This window comes from Budorcas taxicolor, chromosome 10, assembly GCF_023091745.1.
Source record: "Budorcas taxicolor isolate Tak-1 chromosome 10, Takin1.1, whole genome shotgun sequence".
NCBI lineage: Eukaryota > Metazoa > Chordata > Mammalia > Artiodactyla > Bovidae > Budorcas > Budorcas taxicolor.
Genome location: NC_068919.1, coordinates 53,229,696 through 53,248,989, shown reverse-complemented (window position 1 = coordinate 53,248,989; position 19,294 = coordinate 53,229,696). Strand labels below are relative to the sequence as shown.

General features: G+C 38.5%; 1 protein-coding gene across 1 annotated transcript in view; it reads right to left on the bottom strand.

The window, feature by feature from the left end:
* Positions 1-5,979: 5,979 nt before the first annotated feature.
* Positions 5,980-19,294, bottom strand: part of DNAAF4 (dynein axonemal assembly factor 4) — a 66,890-nt gene continuing 53,575 nt past the window's right edge. The window contains exons 7-9 of the mRNA XM_052647122.1: positions 9,099-9,252; positions 7,960-8,065; positions 5,980-6,092 (exon numbers count right to left, since the gene is read on the bottom strand). Of these exons, the coding sequence (XP_052503082.1) occupies positions 5,980-6,092; positions 7,960-8,065; positions 9,099-9,252 (373 nt within the window). The remainder of the gene's footprint in view (positions 6,093-7,959; positions 8,066-9,098; positions 9,253-19,294) is intronic.

The window sequence follows — 19,294 nt, the reverse complement described above, 5'->3', positions numbered from 1 at the left end:
ATTATAGAGAAAAACTAACAGAGGGTTGGAGGAAGAGTGCTTGGACAAGGAGGTATTTAAGGCACAGGAGTGTCTGATCAGTTGGTATTTGAAGATGCCCCTGAAGAAAGTCAAGAGAAAGTCAAGTTATTGTGGGAACTGAATATCTAGTCTGATGTTCAAGGGAGACGTTTAATATAATCAATTTAAACAATCTTCACACAAAGATATTATTTAAAATCATGAGATAACAAAGTATAGGCAGAATAAAGACCAGAGGACTAATCTTTAGGTAACTCATTTAGAAGTCAGGGGGATGACAAGGAATGAACAAATGAGTCCAAGAAGTGCCTAGTGAAGTAGGAAGAAATGAGGAAGTCTGTGATACTCAGAAGTCAAGGAAGGAACTTGTTTCCTGAACAGGGAAAGACCCAGCTTTGGGAAACTATCTTGGAAGCTAACACATAGACTGAGGCCTGAGGGTTTGATTAGGCAATGTAGAGATAACTCGTGCCTCAAGGAGAACTATTTCAGTGAGGTTGTAGAGAGGAAAACCATACTAGAACAGGTTTATGAAAGCCTGCAAGAAGTAAAAACTTTTTAGTAGCTTTTCTGCACAGTGAATATAGAGATGGGGTAATAGCTGGAAATATATGTGGAGGCCAAAGGTTACTTTTTAAAAAGAAGCAGCATATTTGTATCTGATGGAAGCAGAGAGATTTTAAGAATCTCTCACCCACAGTAATCAGTCCACAGAGAAAATGTAGCTAAAGATGACTGCAGAGTGATGTTCTTTAACATGACTAAAAAAAGTAGAGTGTATAAAATCAAACGTATAGACAGGATGGACACAGAATTATCCATTAATTTATAGTATACTTAAAACCAGGATACATAAGAACAAGCTAAAAATAAAGCATTGGCATATGGACTGTAAAGTATTAATTTATTTTGTGAGCTACACTGAATAAAGCAGTACATTTGAAATATGCCATCCTAAAGTGTAAAAAATAAACATACTCAGTAATTTTTCCAGAAAGAAAGACTTTATTTCAGGTAACAGTTTGAACAATCAGTTCTCCTGGAAAATATTTAAAGCACATTAAATTAAAAACTCACATACTTTAGGAAAATTTTCCTACCTTTACACAATTATCAGAATATTTTGACTGATTGTCTTCCCTGGTGGTTCAGTTGGTCAAGAATCTGCCTGCAGTGCGGGAGACCTGGGTTCAATCCCTGGGTTGGGAAGATCCCCTGGAGGAGGAAATAATGGCGGAGGAAAACCCACTCCAGTATTCTTGCTTGGAGAATTCCATGGACAGAGAAGCCTGGTGGGTTATAGCCCACAGGGTCACAAAGAATCGGACACGACAGAGTGACTAGCACTTTCACTTATCTTCCCGAAGGAATATTCTACCAGTTTGTTTAGGTCTTTTTCCTCTTTTAGCTATAAACTAAAAGACTATCATAAATATAATTTTACCCCATCAATAATCTAATTAATATATTTGACCAAATAATGTTGGTTTTTACTATATATAATAGTTCAAAATTATGCTGAGTTTATTTTATGTTTTAGGTACTATACAAGGCAGTCCATTTATTAAATAAAAACCATGCTTATCTAGGTCATACAAAGGCTAAAATGAAGTGTGTTCTAAGTACTGTCAAAAGTAGCGCCTTAAAAAAAAAGTAGTTCCCTGAAGAGAGTGTCTTAAGAAGAGAGATGGCCTTAGGAATCATATACCTTTTAAACATTTTATAAGGGGGAATTACAATATCAACTAAATAAATTCCTCTATTAATGTTCTTTCATTTAAAAAAGAAAAAAAAAAAGGCAAATCACATCTCAAAGAGATGATACTGGTAACCTTGTCGTGACCTGAAGAGTTAACCTGGTTTTATTGTTAGTACAAGAGAGTTAGTTATAATGAAGTATGTCTTAAGGCTTGTAAACAAAGGGAATTAGCCTAAACATTTTAGGAAAAAGGAAGCTTGTTATGTAGAACTGGATGCATGATGCCATGAAACAGTCCATTCATTAAACTAATTATCCTTGTTCTGAGTCCACGTCTGTCAAGCAAATTTATGATTTACCATATCAAATCGGCTTATAAAGAGAAATGAATTTTCATTTAACCTACCATGACCATGAACATCCTCAGTCAATTTCTGATTATTGCATTAGTAATAAGTATGTAATCTGTTTTACTTACTCTCCTGAGCCTGGTTAATATGACTCTGATCCTTGCAGATGGGTCAGTCTTGAGGGTGCTCTGGGGTCTTTGAGAGTGAGACTAAGGCAGATCAATTTAGTAACATAATGAAACACACCCTTGTTTTCAGGATTCTTAGACCACATACCAACTTTTTCTCCCAGATAGTATATGCAAAAGTCCTTTCCCTTTATTCTCCAAATACATGAGGTGTGTTGGAAAAAACCTGGCTTACCAATGCCAAGTGTTCTTTCCTTGACGAAACTCTCAACAGGCTCCTCTGAGCCAGTTTTTTAATTAGGCCTCATCCTTGTGTAAGCAGATGGGGTAGGGGGTCCCTGGAGAAAAAAACCAGATACAGTTTTTGACAAAAGAGAAGTCATTTGAGGCCTAAACCATTTTGTGGTCTAAGCCTGGTCACAATGCTTGACCATAACAATGATCTTATGGGAACAAAAGAGCAAAGGACTCTTATCAGGCAAGGAACAACAGCAAAGATAACAAATCAGATAATAAAGACTTCCAAGTCTGCTTCATTGGTAACTTTCCTGGTGGCTCAGATGGTAAAGCGTCTGCCTACCATGTGGGAGGCCCAGGTTTGATCCCTGGGTTGGGAAGATCCTCTGGAGAAGGAAATGGCAACCCATTCCAATACTCTTGCCTGGAAAATCCCATGGATGGAGGATTGTGGTAGGCTATAGTCCATGGGGTCACAAAGAATTGGACATGACTGAGCGACTTCATTTTCTTTCTTTCGGTAGTAAAGATTAGCCTGAAGCAGTTTCTTGAGTTGTTTTGAAGAATTTAACCCCCCTCCAGGACTCAGAGTTGGACCATAAAGAAGGCTGAGCTCTGAAGAATTGATGCTTTCGAACTGTAGTGCTGAAAAGACTCGAGTGTCCCTTGGCCAGCAAGGATGTCAAACCAATCAATCCTAAAGGAGATCAATTGGACGGACTAATGCTGAAGCTCCAATACTCTGGCCACCTGATGCAAAGAGCTGACTCACTGAAAAAGACTCTGATGCTGGGAAAGATTGAAGGCAGGAAGAGAAGTGGACGGCAGAAGATGAGATGGTTAATGCTCATCACTGACTCAATGGACATGAATTTGAGCAAACTCTGGGAGATAGTGAAGGAAAGGGGAGCCTGGTGTGCTGCAGTCCATGGGGTCATATAGAGTCAGCCATGACTTAGCAACTGAACAACAACCAGGGCTCAAACACCAGATCTACTGGAAGCTAAGGGATGATGATATTGGACCTTTTCTGACACTCCTAACTTCAATCAACTACAGCTTGGAACTCTGTTTACTTTGCCAACTCCAAGAATTCTTTGCTCAAGCTGTTTCACGAATATGGATGCACCTTTAGCTTAAAACTTCCCCAATTTTGGAGCTTGGGGGAAAGTCCCCAGTGTTCTCCTTACTTGCTGCAAGTAATAAATCTTTCCTTGTTTGACTTGGTCATGTCTAAGGACTACCATAATAATTTTTCCTTTTAACAATCTTTTACTCTAAGTTTTGATGATAACTCTATTTGGGAAGCATGCTTTTGTCATAAATCAAATGGGAATGTGCATATCTCTAATTTAACTCTATCAGTACTTCAGTCTAAGACAAAAGTCCCTTAACAGAAGATTTGCTCAAAAAAGGTCAAGTAGTTCATGAATACAAATGAGTATCTATTGCTTTTAAACCAAGTCTTATAGGATAGGGTCAAAAATAATAACTAACTACTTAAAACTCCCTTCTACCTCCTCCAAAAATAGATCCTTTGTGCTTAGGCTAACTATTGGGCCCAGGTTTTTGTTTCTGATTGGGATGTAATAGGAATGAGACAGGAGGGAAGGGAACAGGGCACAACCTTTAAAAGAATGCCACAGTCATTGAGGATAGAGAAAAAACTGGTTAGAACCAAGTAGGTCTAAGATGATGGAAGGTTTTTGACTACCAGCAGCCCCTAAGCCTCATTACATGCTCATTCTAATACACTAACTAAATGACACAGCCACAAGTGCCGTGACAGTTCCCAGGCAGACCGGAAAAGGCCAACAAGTGGCCGTGTGTGGCCCAATTGCTGGAAATCTCTGCCCTTTCTCCAAGATAGCAGGAATAATTCTCCCACTCGGTAGGCCTATGAAACTACCCAGCCCATAAAACTAACTACTCCCACACCCGGGCACAGCGCTTACCTTCTGAGATGGCCTGTATTCTGTCTATGGAATGTGTATCTCTAAATAAACCTGCTTTCACTTTACTATGACTCGCTTTTGAATTCTTTCCTGCCCAAAGCCAACCAACCTCACCTGATGGCCTGTCCCTGGGATTCATTGAGACCCGGGATGTGACCATCCTCTCGTGCCCCGTTTTTCCTGCAATAGCAAGAGCCTGAGAAAAGACTAGGTTGGTTAAAGTATTCTGAATTGCAAACTGGAACATGATATACAGAAGAACCACCTTTTTTGTTTTTTCATACTTAAGATAAAAGTTCATTTTTCTCCCACATAACAGACAACTGGTTCAGGATGGGTAAGTAGATCTGATCTGCAAAGTCATTCTGGGACCTAAGTTGATGGGTTATCTCTGCCACTGTTAACATGAGGCTTCCATCTCTGGGTCTACGGTGACGCCATTTCCCAGATAACCACCTTTACTTTGGTTACATTTATTTTTAAAAATAAAAACAAACCAGGGCTGATTGTAACAAAAAGCAATCCTATGTCACCAGAAGTTCTGATAACTGGGCAGGACTGCTACTGAAGTTATCAAGAGTTGCTTTATAGAAGTAAAAGTTTCAAGGTTGCTGAACTAGGATGCTCTTACATATTCAAAAAAGTATTACATCTTTTTTTTTTTTTTTAAAAAGGCTGTTTTATGATCCACTTGAATGACATCTGATGACCAAATACTGTAAAACTTATTCCTAAAAATTTTGTGGTTTTCCTTAAAAAACCCCTAAATATAATCACAGAGAATTGTGACAACTGTTATATGCAAAAGGGAAGCTGTGCTGGTTTTGCTTAATGCTTGCACCATCACAGTGATACAACACAACTGGTGGTGCAATCCAGTGCCAGTATCACAACATTCTAAGTTAACATTTCCACCCTTTGCTGTCTTATTTTTTTTTCCTGGTATACTTGACAGTACTAGAAAACAGTCTTACTAGAAAAGTCATCATCATCAGATAGTATTATAAAATATGATCCATGCTTTGGCTACACTCCCTGCAGCTGAAGATAAGGTTTTCCAAAAAGTTGTTTTAGTAATACTAAGGTAAACTGGTCTAACCTAAAACAACAGGTGGTGGAGCAGTATTTTTTTAAAAGAAGGTTCTGTGCATTTAGAAACTAAGTGGAAACATCAATATTGATTATACCAAGGCCAAGCATTCAGACAATTAAACTGAGTAGTTAATACAAATAAAAATATTTTATAAACACAATCTTTTATTTTAAACTTCTTGTTAAAAATGAATCAATAAGTGTCCTAGTAATCACATCAACAAATATATAGTTAGTTATAAGGGAAAGCTGAATTCAGTAACAAAAAAAATCCTGTAGTAATATGAAACAAATAATTTAAATAATTATTCTTATTTTGACTTACTTATTCAAAAACCATTCAAATCAAAATTTCATTTTCTACAGATTTATAATATTCTGCCCTCTATGGAACTAAAGACAAAGAGATTCTGTATAATCAGCCATAATATGCACAGATTTCTAATGCCTCTAGTTGTTTTGTTAAACTTAGAACAATACCTAGTTGCTTCTTGTAGTCATTTAGATTCTAGTTCTGTTCCTTGAATTATATTCCGAATCTTCTCAGCATCATTTTGTACGATTTTGTTGGATGGATCAATCTTAAGAGCAGCTTCATAATCCTGTAGGCCTATATTTATATAGCAATGATGATCAATAAAATATTTTCTAAGTACCTGTGTTATCTAGACAACATTTTTTAAAAATAAAAAAAAATCATTAAATCCATGGTTCAGCATAATAGGTTTTGATCAGATTCCCATTTTCACATACATGTCTAGACTAAAGAAATTTTTAAGTAATTTCAGAAATAATTACAATGATTTTAACCAAGATTCAGTAAGAAACAGTAATTTTAAACTGAAATACAAATAGGCTAACAGCTTAAACTCATTAAAGCATGAACAGACTCAAAACTCATATATCAAAAGGACATTTTTATCACCTCAATTAAAAAGTAATTAATGTCTTATTTCAAAATTCTAGATCCTAAAAATGAATTTTGGTAGACTTATTCCATACTTTATATAACTCACAGACTACAGTTTGTGCTTTTTTTTTTTTGTAGTTATCCTATCTATAAAATTTCTTTGTGAAAAACTGGTTAAAAAGGAAAGCATTGTAGATTGGATGTTAAAAATATATTACTGAATCTAAATCTTTACCAAAAAAACAGTGGGAAGAATTTCTTTGTGAATAACTCTGGTGGCTCAGTGGTAAAGAATCCTCCTGCAATGCGTGAGACACAGGTTCGATCCCTGGGTTGGGAAAATCCCCTAGAGAAGGAAATGGCAACTTATTCCAGTATTTTTGTCTGGGAAATCCCACAGACAGAGGAACCTGGTGGGCTACAGTCCATGTGGTCACAAGAGTTGGACACAAATTAGGGACTAAACCACCAACCACCAAGGAAACTTGAGTTCCAGGTGCTATGGATTTGACATGCCACTTCAGGCAAATCACTTAATGTCTCCAAGCCTCCATTTTCTCATCTTTAAAATGAAGGTTCAATAAAGTCTTTAAGTTCAGAAAAGTCTATGATGCTGTAATTCCTAAAGGATGCTTACAGTGTTTCATTCCTGTCTTAATAATTTTTATCCTCATTGAAGCTGGGTATGACTCAAAGAAAGGATAGGCACATAAACCTAACTTGGATGCTTTGGTTAGAAAAATCTAAAAATGACAGAAACAAGCTTACAAACAAGTCAGAAATAGAAAACTTTATAAGCTAGAGCCCATTTCCTGGCAAGACATTATCAGGAATTAGGCCTTCAGGTCTTAAATGAAGAGTACCTGGCTGAGGGGGTATGAGAAGAGCATTGAAGATAAAACTCTGGGACAACATGAATAACTGCAAACAGTTCTTAAGTACATTAAAAATGAAAAACGAAGTTAAAACACTAAAAATCAAATAAATATGGCTTCTACATACATGCGACTGAATTAAAAACCTTAGTACATTCTCACAAAAATAAGCAATTGATCATGCACTGTGTTACATCAATTGTTTCTGAGCTTAGGCATGTATGTATGTATGTATGTCCTAGAGTAGGAAATGGCAAATCACTCCAATATTCTTGCCTGGAAAATTTCATGGACAGAGGAGCCTGGCGGGCTACAGTCCATGGGGTCACAGAGAGTTAGACACAACTGAGCGTGCATATGTATATATGTGCTATCTGTGTGTCTGACCAAAGAAGCTAACTTTAAATTTTCCATTATTTCTTAAATGATTCATTTATATCCTTTATCACACATTTTTTCCACAAAAAGTTGTCTGATATTACAGCATCTCCCTAGACCTAGGGAGATATTTATAAATTTCATTAAATCCCTTCTACAACGATTTTTTAAAATATTTCAAGTCATCTTTTGCCAGATAAATTACAAAGAAATAAATTAAATGCTGAAAGTATAAAATAATGGAGTCATCTGAATAATGGCAATGACTTTTTTTTCAGAGTATAACCTGGAACTTAAAACATTTCATCTCTTACCTTCTACATACAATTCCAGTTGACAGAATGCTGTTCCACGACGTATGTGTGCCTTCATTCTTGCATTAGCATTGTCTGCAACAGGAGGTGTCAATATTTCTAGGGCCTTACAGAAAAAAATAGGGAAAAACATAATTTCCCAATTTAAGCTTGAGCAAAGACAGGATAAAATTCAACCTTAAAACAAGCCTCAGGCCCTCACCCACCTAAAATTTTGGCTTAACTGGACAGGAATTTATGAAATACATACATTTATGTCGAACAATTTTAGGACTTGTTTGACTGTTCCTATATGAGATTCATTCCCTTACCCCCAGACTTAGGTTTTGGTTTATCATTTGGAACCTTTACAGCTTTACCTTTACTAGCAGAGACGGTGAAATAGCATTAATTTAGTTAATGTTATTAATTCCAATAATAAACATACTATGTGTAATGCTTTTACATTCAAATTTGGTGATTCAGTTTATTTAGTCATTCAATAAATATTTGTACATGAAACTGTGCTAGTAAAATGAAAACTGGATCATGAAAATATTGTCAAATCTTCAATAACTTAATGAGATTGAAGTATGAGGACTTAATTGTTTCCCTTCATAGTCTCAATCTCAAGAAAACACATAACAGATTTTGCATGTGAGTTTCCCTTAAAATGTTACTTTGATATGGAAAAAAAGAAGAAAAAACTAGAAGTTTAAGATAACAACATGCTATTCACAATGGAAATTAGGATATACTAAATTACTCTGAAAATGTAAAAATGATTATGGAGATATCCTTCTATTGTGCAAGCTGTAGTTACATCAAGTCTCTTTCTGTCTCCCATTGTCTCCAAAACTTTATTAAGAAAAAAGGTGGGTACAAACTGACTACCATTTACTAATTTCCTTTTGAACTTCAACTGAGACACTAAGGCAACTGATAAGGTATCTCTAATCTAACTTGAAGTCTCAAACTACACCAGTAACTTTTCCATAAAAAAATTTTTTTTCAGTAAAAATATGTAATAAGCAAGAAGATTCTTAAAATCATTGCATCTCAATTATTTAAATCTACCCGACAAAAGATAAAGCCATCATTTCAATCAATCATGGGAGAAGAACAATTTTAAAGCAATATATATAAATAGATACACATACCTTAGAAGAATCTTCGATGGCCTTGTGTAAATTTTTCAGTTTTAGGTGGCAAGCAGCCCGATTCAAATACAGTAGTGGAATCTTATTATTTAGTCTTATGGCTAAGTTGTATGCATTAATAGCTGCCAAATAGTTTTCTGTTGCAAACAATCTGCTAATGTGACAAAAACATAAAGAAAAACACTGTAAGACTGAAACAGAAACACAGAAAAACTATCTAATTATATCTGGCAGAGGGGATGGACGGCTGACCTCTCTTTCCTTCCTTGAATCATACACTGGACATGGCACTGATGTACCTATCCTCCAAACATCAGCATATAATCTGAACGGGACTGGCCTCACCTCCACCTCCAAGGGCAGTTAATTAGTAACTTAAACCAGTAAACATATTTCCATCCTCCTTGCTACAATGATTGACACAGGGATGGATTTTTTACCTAAACTGTGTTTTCAGAATGAAGCCTGTGATTTTATATTACCAAAGTAGGAGAGCGAAAAATTGGGAAAACGCCCCCTGCTGGATACAAATGTAGAAAGCACACAAGGGAAAATTGTTGCTGTCGGTTTTGAAACTGTGGGAGGAGCCAGCACTAGAATAAAGCTAATACTATGGAATTACGAAAAGAATAAGGCAGAAGGAAACCTGAGTTCTTAGTGATACAGTTAAGCTGTTGGATCAACCTTTAACCAACAAGTAACACACCCTTAGTTTTTTAGTTATGTAAGCAAATGCTGTTGCTGCTAAGTCGCCTCAGTCGTGTTCGACTCTGTGCCACCCAATAGACGGCAGCCCACCAGGCTCCTACATCCCTGGGATTCTCCAGGCAAGAACACTCGGGTGGGTTGCCATTTCCTTCTCCAATGCAGGAAAGTGAAAAGTGAAAGTGAAGTCGCTCAGTTGTGTCTGACTCTTCGCGACCCTCTGGACTGCAGCCTACCAGGCTCCTCCGTCCATGGGATTTTCAAGGCAAGAGTACTGGATTGGGTTGCCATTGACTTCTCCGATGTAAGCAAATAAATTCCTTTAAATATTGCTTATGCCTGTGCATGTTCAGTCGTGTCTGACTCTTTGTGACCCTGTGGACTGTAGCCCATCAAGCTCCTCTGTCCAAGAAATTTTCCAGGCAAGAATGCTGGGGTGGGTTGCCATTTCCTCCTCCAGGGGATCTTCCTGACCCAGGGACTGAACCCACATCTTCTGTGTTTCCTGTATTACAGGCAGATTCTTTACCCACGAGCCATCCTTTAAACATCCTTTAAGCAGTTTAAATTGGGTTTCTCAGTTACTTGGAAATGAAAGCATTCTAATAAATAAATAAATGAATGAATTCTAATAAATTCAGTTCAAATCTCCCAAAATTCTCTTCAATAAAGATATATACATAGTTAAAGGATTTATTTAAAATGTAATTTCTTTTCTGTTTTTCATGTATTTTGAAAAATACATAAACATAAGGAAAATAGAAAGTATACTACTATATAAAAAAATAATAATGTTAGGTAGGTAGAACAGGGAAAAGGAGTCCAAAATGGCGGTGGCTACTGACAAGGAAGGGAAAGCCTGTGAAAATGAAACAAAAGAAGGTCCGAGGAGGAGGAGGACCGGAGTGAGGACCTCTGGTAAAACAAACAACACTCCTGACTGGCCCAATTTACACAGGACAAGCCCAGGGAGAGATAAACATATAAATAGAGGAGCCAAAGCTAGCTCTCTCTCGCTCTCTCTCCCGCGCGCTGGGGCGCTCTTCTCGTCGTGTCTTTAGATCGAGGTGCCCTCACGCCTCAGAAGATGGATTTTCCTGCTATCTCCTAAATAAAATAGAGCTGTAACACCGATTTGTCTAAGAGCTATAACACGGTCCATTTGAGACCTGAGAGCTATACCACGGTCTATCCAAGACCAGAGAGCTGTGACACGCCGAGGGGGCTTTAATGTCCGTCACTCCAAATCTTTGTTGTGACGAGACAAAGAACCGAGGAACATACACTCGCGTGACAATAAGAACCTACTGTACAGCACAAGGAACTCTACTCAATACTCTGTAATGACCTATATGGGGAAAGAATCTAAAAAAGAGCGGATATATGTATATGTATAACTGATTCACTTTGCTGTACATCTCAAACTAACACAACACTCTAAACATCTATATGCCAATAAAAATTTTTTAAAAAGAACCACTGTAGGAGGTTTAATAGGAAGAAATATGAAATATTAAACATATTCTATGTTTGCATATATATTAAACTATAAATGCAATGAACATTATATTCCTAAAAGTTTAACACTAGTACAAACATTCAACAAAGTATAATTTGCTTTATGACTTTCAGAATTTTTCCTGAACTCAGAAATAGCTGAATTTCAAAAGGAAAGGGGGAAAAAAATAAACCTCAGTCTTAGGGGCAGTAGCATGTGAACAACAAATTTAAACACAAAAGCTAATAACCAGTAAGTCTCACCTGATGGCTCCAAATAAAGCAATGACAGTGAAAAGAATCATGCAAAAATACTCACTGAAAACATACTGAGTCCTTATGGTACTTCCTGTACAGAAAAACAGAAGAGATGTGGACAACTGCAAACACTACCGTTATTTTTACAAAGATTGATTGGTTTCCACTGCAAAGAAACATCATGATTTGCAATAGCCAGAAAGGCCAAACATTTTGAGCAACAGTTGAACATAAGAGCAGCCATAACAAGCAGAAGTGATTAGAAAGAAGCAATTTGGAGAGAAGTAAAGAAAGAGACAGAAAAAGAAGTTCAAGAGAAATCAAAAGCAGTGAGGCTTAGAAACAGCAGTGGAGGCCAGGAGTAACACATACTCCAACAGAAGACAGGAAGAACTCTAACAGCACCTACTCCTCAAAAGATTTGATGAAATGTTTCTTTCAACATTTTATGTGGGTAGAAAACATTCTTGGTATTTCAAGAGCTTCTAAAACTGAGTATTACTACACCTTAGTGAAAGAACATCAACCAGTACAATTTAGCACTCAGGATGTAAGGAGGAAAAGGATGCTGCACAACTAAATAAAATGACAAGTTAGGCCATAATGGTGACTGCACTGCAACTGAATATTCTGGGTTGTAAAATGCATACAATCAATCAACAAACAAAATCATAATTATGTCAAAGAAGTTATTTTAGAATATGGATTCTAAACTTCAAGTCAGACAAAAGACAGTGTAAGAAAACTATCTTATCTCTACAGACAGACAGACTTGTAAAAAATGCAGCAGAGCAAGGCAGATTTGGCAGATCTGATCTGAAAGCAGGCAGATCCAAGAGGATCCTGGGAGACAATTCTCCACGGGTCTTCCATGTTCCTGCATGTCATGTCAACAGATGCACTGAGGGCTTTTGCTTGGGACCCTCTTTTCATAGATATTTGTATAGTAGACATCCTTGGATGACAGAGACATGGTCTCTCTCTGAAGCAAATAATATATTTGTTTGCTGTTCAGTATATTAAAGATATTATCACCCTGTGAGGCAAAAATTGGACAGGTTTGCTTATAATACTCTTGTAAAAAATTGCGTTCCTTAAGCTTGGCCTTCTCAGCTCTGGTACAAACCTACTTTGTGTACAGCATCCACTTGGGTCCACTTCTGCACTGGCCCTATGGGATTTCAGATGAAGGTCATACTATGTGACAAGCCTTGAATAGTAAAGTCCTTCGTGTTTGACTTAAGAGTCTCCTGACTTCTGCCAGCATCTGTGAAACTGTGGTAAGCTAATTCTTCACAGTTCTTGCCAGGGCATGGATCCAAACCAAAGTACCAGAAAGAAATTCAATCTGGCAAGCAGAACCATATCCTGTGTTGGGAGAAGTTCGTAACAGGTGGTTAACAATCAGCATCAAAAAGTTCAACATGACGTAAAAGGATATCCAGACAGGCAGACAGAGTCCAGCTACAGAAAATTCACAAATGGCAAGCAAACAGGGATTCAGACTGGCACAAGTTGGCACTAGGTGAGTCAGTGAGCAAATGGCAGGTTCCTACACACAATCCTGGGGCTCAGAAGCAGAATTAACCTGGGTGGCAAGAGAAAAAGTAAAAGCAATTTGCAGCCTCAGTCTTAAAACTGGAGGATTAGGCAGGTTATTAATGCTGGCACTTACGCCAAGAGAAAAAAAAAAGAAAATTCAGACACTAGAACTAGTATAGGTAATTTTATGTCATGACAATAATATGCTGCTGGGTGCTACTAGATTGCAGAATTACATATAGTTAGTTTCCTCCTATCTAACATTATAATTTGCTGTACAGAGTGAGGTATGCAAATGGGATTCAAGTAGTCCTGTGTCATGAGAAGAAGAAACTTTCAGTCTGTGGTTAAGACAGTCCAAAAAAACTCATGCTGAAACTCAAGTACAGAGGAACACAGGTGGGATAAAACAATGATCGAGCTAACCTTACACGACTAAAAGTGTCTGGAAGGGTAGTTATTCACAGATTCTGAGTCATGTAAGGCCATTAAATAACAACACGCCATGTGAACATCTAAATTAGAGCACAGAGACTGTTTTATGTGAAATGTTCTCAGTAAAAAGCTATGTGGTACAATGTTAATTGCAAAAGGTAAAATGTTTTCATGAACAAATAAAATTACCTTAGTTGATTTATTTTCCTGAAATGTAGATTTGGCATTTAAAACTAAAGATTGGCAGTAAAAGACTAGGTAGAGAAAAATGAAAACATTCTATGGCTTTTTGTCTTTTGAGAAAGAGTAGACTCCAAAGAGTCTCTTTTGAGTAGATACAATCCCGTGAAGAGTTTTCTCAAATGACTGTTCTTTTGGAAGGCTTGTCCACTTCTACCCTTCTGTGAACAAGTGTCCCGTAAGTTTAAACACAATAAAGGACAGTTGGACTGTTTATGCCTGTGTAAATATAGAAGGCTAACATGAAACAAAGCCTCTGGAGATGAACGCATTTCATCCTTTGTCTTAAATTCAACACTGCTTCTGAATGGCGTCTATTACGTCTGTTTCTATATTCTGTACTGTGGTACATGGCTAAAGAGGATACATTTCTCTCTAATAATTACTACCTTTCCTTTTATCTGTTCATACTTGGCGCTATGATTAGCTGTACTTTGTTTCTCTGGATGTCACTAGTTAGTAAGTTTTCTTCCATCTCTCCTCATTTTTAACTCTCCTATTTTGCTACTCTTTGTACCTAACTGTAGGCAGCACTTTACAGCATCATCTTTTAGGATTTTAAATAGCTCAGCTGGAATTCCATCACCTCTACTAGCTTTGTTCATAGTAATGCTTCCTTTGGGACTTGGCCATCTTTACCTACATCCTAACTGGCACAAAAAACCAACAGAGACTAAGGTGATTGTAATTTACCAGTCACATTTCACCACAATCAGGTACACTTTTTGCACTAGGTTGATACCAATTCAATGCTTCTGCCAGCTGTCATATGCACATACACTTCTTTTGCTGTACCTGTGAGCAAAATTCCAACACTAGCTCAATGATCTTATCTGTCCTTTCCATTCAAATCAAAATCCCATCACTGATATATCAGAAATAAAACCAGGGCTTACCTGGTAGCTCAGTGGTAAAGAATCCTCCTGCCAATGAAGGAGACACAGGTTTGATCCCTGATCTGGGAAGATCCCACATGCTGTGGAGCAACTAAGCCTATGTCACCACTACTGAGCCCGTGTTCTAGAGCCCATGAGCTGCAACTACTGGAGCCACGTGCCCTAGAGCTCACACTCCACAGCAAGAGATGCCACCGCTATGAGAAGCCTGAACATCGCAACTAGAGAGTAACCTGCACACTGCAACTAGAGAAAGCCCATGCAGCAGTGGAGACCCAGCATAGCCAAAACATAAATACATAAATAAATTTATCTATAAAAAAAGAAATAAAACCAGACTAAACACTGTCTAGGACCATTTAGCCAGGCCCAGCACCACAACACATTGTGCCAAATGACTTTCTAACTATGTCCAACAACCTGTCATCTTCGGGCACTGATCAAAAAGCAGCTGCTTCTAGCCCTCACATGAAAGTTCACATTTGCTGGTTTTTCCTGTTGTCATCCCCCTCTATTCCTTTACACTTTCTTGTGATTCTAGCATAACTGACTCCAACTCCCACCCCCATCGTTTCTTAATCCTCAATTTTTCCACACAATGCTTCTTTTTTTTTTTTATTTTTTTATTTTTTTTAATTTTAAAATCTTTAATTCTTACATGTGTTCCCAAACATGAACCCCCCTCCCACCTCCCTCCCCATAACATCTCTGTGGGTCATCCCCATGCACCAGCCCCAAGCATGCTGTATCCTGCGTCAGACATAGACTAGCGATTCAATTCTTACATGATAGTATACATGATAGAATGCCATTCTCCCATATCATCCCACCCTCTCCCTCTCCCTCTGAGTCCAAAAGTCCGTTATAGACAGCTGCGTCTTTTTCCTGTCTTGCATACAGGGTCGTCATTGCCATCTTTCTAAATTCCATATATATTCTTAAAGTACATTTGGCTCTGCCTGGAGGGCAGAGCTATCTCTACCACCTTCTCTACGGAGGATTCCCTCCCCACATCACGGGAGGGGCTAGGACCACAGGCATTCTCCAGATTCCTTCTCCCAAGTTCCAAGCTATAATTCTCCCTTAATGAAAAAAAAAATCATCATCCTTCAGGACTCTGACATCTTTACCCTATAACCTCTGGCCACTGTCATCTAACTGGCTTTTAAAAATCATTCTTCTCTTATTCATTGAAGTCTTTGATACCTGGCTCCCAGCATCTGTTTCCAACCCAATTCATGCCATAATTCCAGGGGATTCTAAAGTTTAGGTATATGACCCACTTCTCAGTTTAGCCCTGAAATACCTGGGACTCCTTAACTCAAGGTGGCAAGAATACACAATAAATATACAAAAAAGATCTTAATGACCCAGGTAACCACAATGGTGTGGTCTGGTCACTCACCTAGATAGAGCCAGACATCCTGGAGTATAAGGTCAAGTGCACTGTAGAAAGCATTACTATGAACAAAGCTAGTGGAGGTGATGGAAATCCTGTTGAGCTATTTCAAATCCTAAAAGATGATGCTGTTAAAGTGCTGCACTCAATATGCCAGCAAATTTGGAAAACTCAGCAGTGGCTACAAGACTGGAAAAGGTCAGTTTTCATTTCAATCTCAAAGAAGGGCAATGCCAAAGAATGTTCAAACTACCATACAGTTGCACTCATTTCATATCCTAGCAAGGTAATGCTCAAAATCCTTCAAGCTAGGCGTCAGCAGGATATGAACCAAGAAATTCCAGATGTACAAGTTCCATCACTTCACAGCAAATAGAAGGGGAAAAAAAGGAAAACAGTGACCGACTTTATTTTCTCGGGCTCCAAAATCACTGTGGACAATTATTGCATCCATGAAATTAAAAGATGCTTGCTCCTTTTAAGGAAAGGACAAAAGGAAGGAGAGCTGTGACAAACCTAGACAGCATATTAAACAGCAGAGACATTACCTTGCCAACAAAGGTCCATCTAGTCAAAGTTATGGTTTTTCTGGTAGTCATGTACCAATGTGAGAGTTGTGCCATAAAGAAGGCTGATCACTGAAGAATCGATGCTTTGAATTGTGGTGCTGGAGAAGACTCTTTATAGTCCCTTGGGCTCCAGGGAGATCAAATCAGTCAATGCTAAAGGAGATCAACCCTGAGTATTCATTGGAAGAACTTCTGCTGAAGCTGGAGTTCCAATACTTGGGCTACCTGACGTGAAGAGCTGACTCACTGGAAAAGACCCTGATGCTAGGAAAGACTGAGGGTAAGAGAAGAAGGGGTGACAGAGGATGAGATGGTTGGATAGCATCACCAGTTCAATGACATGAATTTGAGCAAACTCTGGGAGATGGAAGACAGAGGAGCCTGGCATGCTGCAGTCCATGGGATTGCAGTCAGACACAACTCACTGGGTAAATAATAACAACCTTAACTCAAATGACCTTTCCTTCTCTTTTGCTACCCACTCCAGGACCACCTCCTGGACTTGTCATCACCTGATCTGCACTACTTCAGTGGTATCAAACTCTGGAATCCCAGTCACTGACTAGAACGTTCTATCCTGCAAACTATCCCCTCATCAATCTTCAACCTTATAGTGTCCTCTAATGTCTTAACTAACTGCTCCATTTTCCTTAGTCCACTGGGTCACTATGGCACCTCTTCCTTTCTAACCCAGCCTAGATTTCTATTTTTTAAAAATAGATTATTTTTTATTTTTTTGGCCATGCCGCACAGCATGTGGGATCTTAGTTCCTGGCCAGGGATCAAACCCAGGCCTCGTGCATTGGAAGCGCAGAGTCTTAACCACTGGATTGCCTGGGAAGTCCCCCAGCCTAGACGTCATAGCTAGATATCTAAGCTATTTTTCCAATCTGGTCCTTTGTACTACTTACTAATCTTCTGTTGTACTTGTCCATCAAAATTCCAATCTTGGCTCAATGATCGACTCTTAAATCTGAAACACTAAACACTATTTAGAAGATAAATCATATAGCTGTCCTGAATAACATCTCCGTGAATTCATGCTCTCTAACCTAGTAGAGACCTCAATAGTGCCCACTAAGCAATTTTCGTCAGAAACTTATCTAGTTTCACGTTTGTCTTCACTTTCTTTCCTTCCACCTCAGAAAGTCAGTTCAGTTCAGTTTAGTCGCTCAGTCCTGTCTGACTCTTTGCAACCCCATGAATTGCAGCACGCCAGGCTTCCCTGTCCATCACCAACTCCCGGAGTTTACTCAAACTCACGTCCATTGAGTCAGTGATGCCATCCAACCAGCTCATCCTCTGTCGTCCCCTTCTCCTCCTGCCTTCAATCTTTCCCAGCATCAGGGTCTTTTCAAATCAGTCAGATCTTCACAGCAGGTGGCCAAAGTATTGGAGTTTCAGCTCTAGCATCAGTCCTTCCAATGAATATTCAAGACTGATTCCCTTTAGGATGGACTGGTACAGTCTAAGGGACTCTCAAGAGTCTTCCCCAACACCACAGTTCAAAAGCATCAATTCTTCGGCAATCAGCTTTCTTTATATTCCAACTCTCACATCCATACACGACTACTGGAACAACCACAGCTTTGACTAGACAAAGTACTGTCTCTCTTTTTTTTTTTACTTTATTTTACTTTACAATACTGTATTGGTTTTGCCATACATTGACATGAATCCACCACGGGTGTACGTGCGTTCCCAAACATGAACCCCCCTCCCACCTCCCTCCCCATAACATCTCTCTGGGTCATCACCGTGCACCAGCCCCAAGCATGCTGTATCCTGCATCGGACATAGACTGGCGATTCGATTCTTACATGATAGTATACATGTTTCAATGCCATTCTCCCAAATCATCCCACCCTCTCCCTCTCCCTCTGAGTCCAAAAGTCCGTTATACACATCTGTCTTTTTTGCTGTCTTGCATACAGGGTCGTCATTGCCATCTTTCTAAATTCCATATATATGTGTTAGTATACTGTATTGGTGTTTTTCTTTCTGGCTTACTTCACTCTGTATAATTGGCTCCAGTTTCATCCATCTCATCAGAACTGATTCAAATGTATTCTTTTTAACGGCTGAGTAATACTCCATTGTGTATATGTACCACAGCTTTCTTATCCATTCATCTGCTGATGGACATCTAGGTTGTTTCCATGTCCTGGCTATTATAAACAGTGCTGTGATGAACATTGGGGTACATGTGTCTCTTTCAATTCTGGTTTCCTTGGTGTGTATGCCCAGCAGTGGGATTGCTGGGTCATAAGGCAGTTCTATTTGCAATTTTTTAAGGAATCTCCACACTGTTCTCCATAGTGGCTGTACTAGTTTGCATTCCCACCAACAGTGTTGGAAGGTTCCCTTTTCTCCACACCCTCTCCAGCATTTATTGCTTGCAGATTTTTGGATCGCAGACATTCTGACTGGTGTGAAGTGGTACCTCACTGTGGTTTTGATTTGCATTTCTCTAATAATGAGTGATGTTGAGCATCTTTTCATGTGTTTGTTAGCCATTCATATGTCTTTGCTTTTTAATATGCTGTCTAGGTTGGTCATAACTTTTCTTCCAAGGAGTAAGTGTCTTTTAATTTCATGGCTGCAGTCACCATCTGCAGTGATTTTTGAAGCCCAAAACAATAAAGTCTGACATTG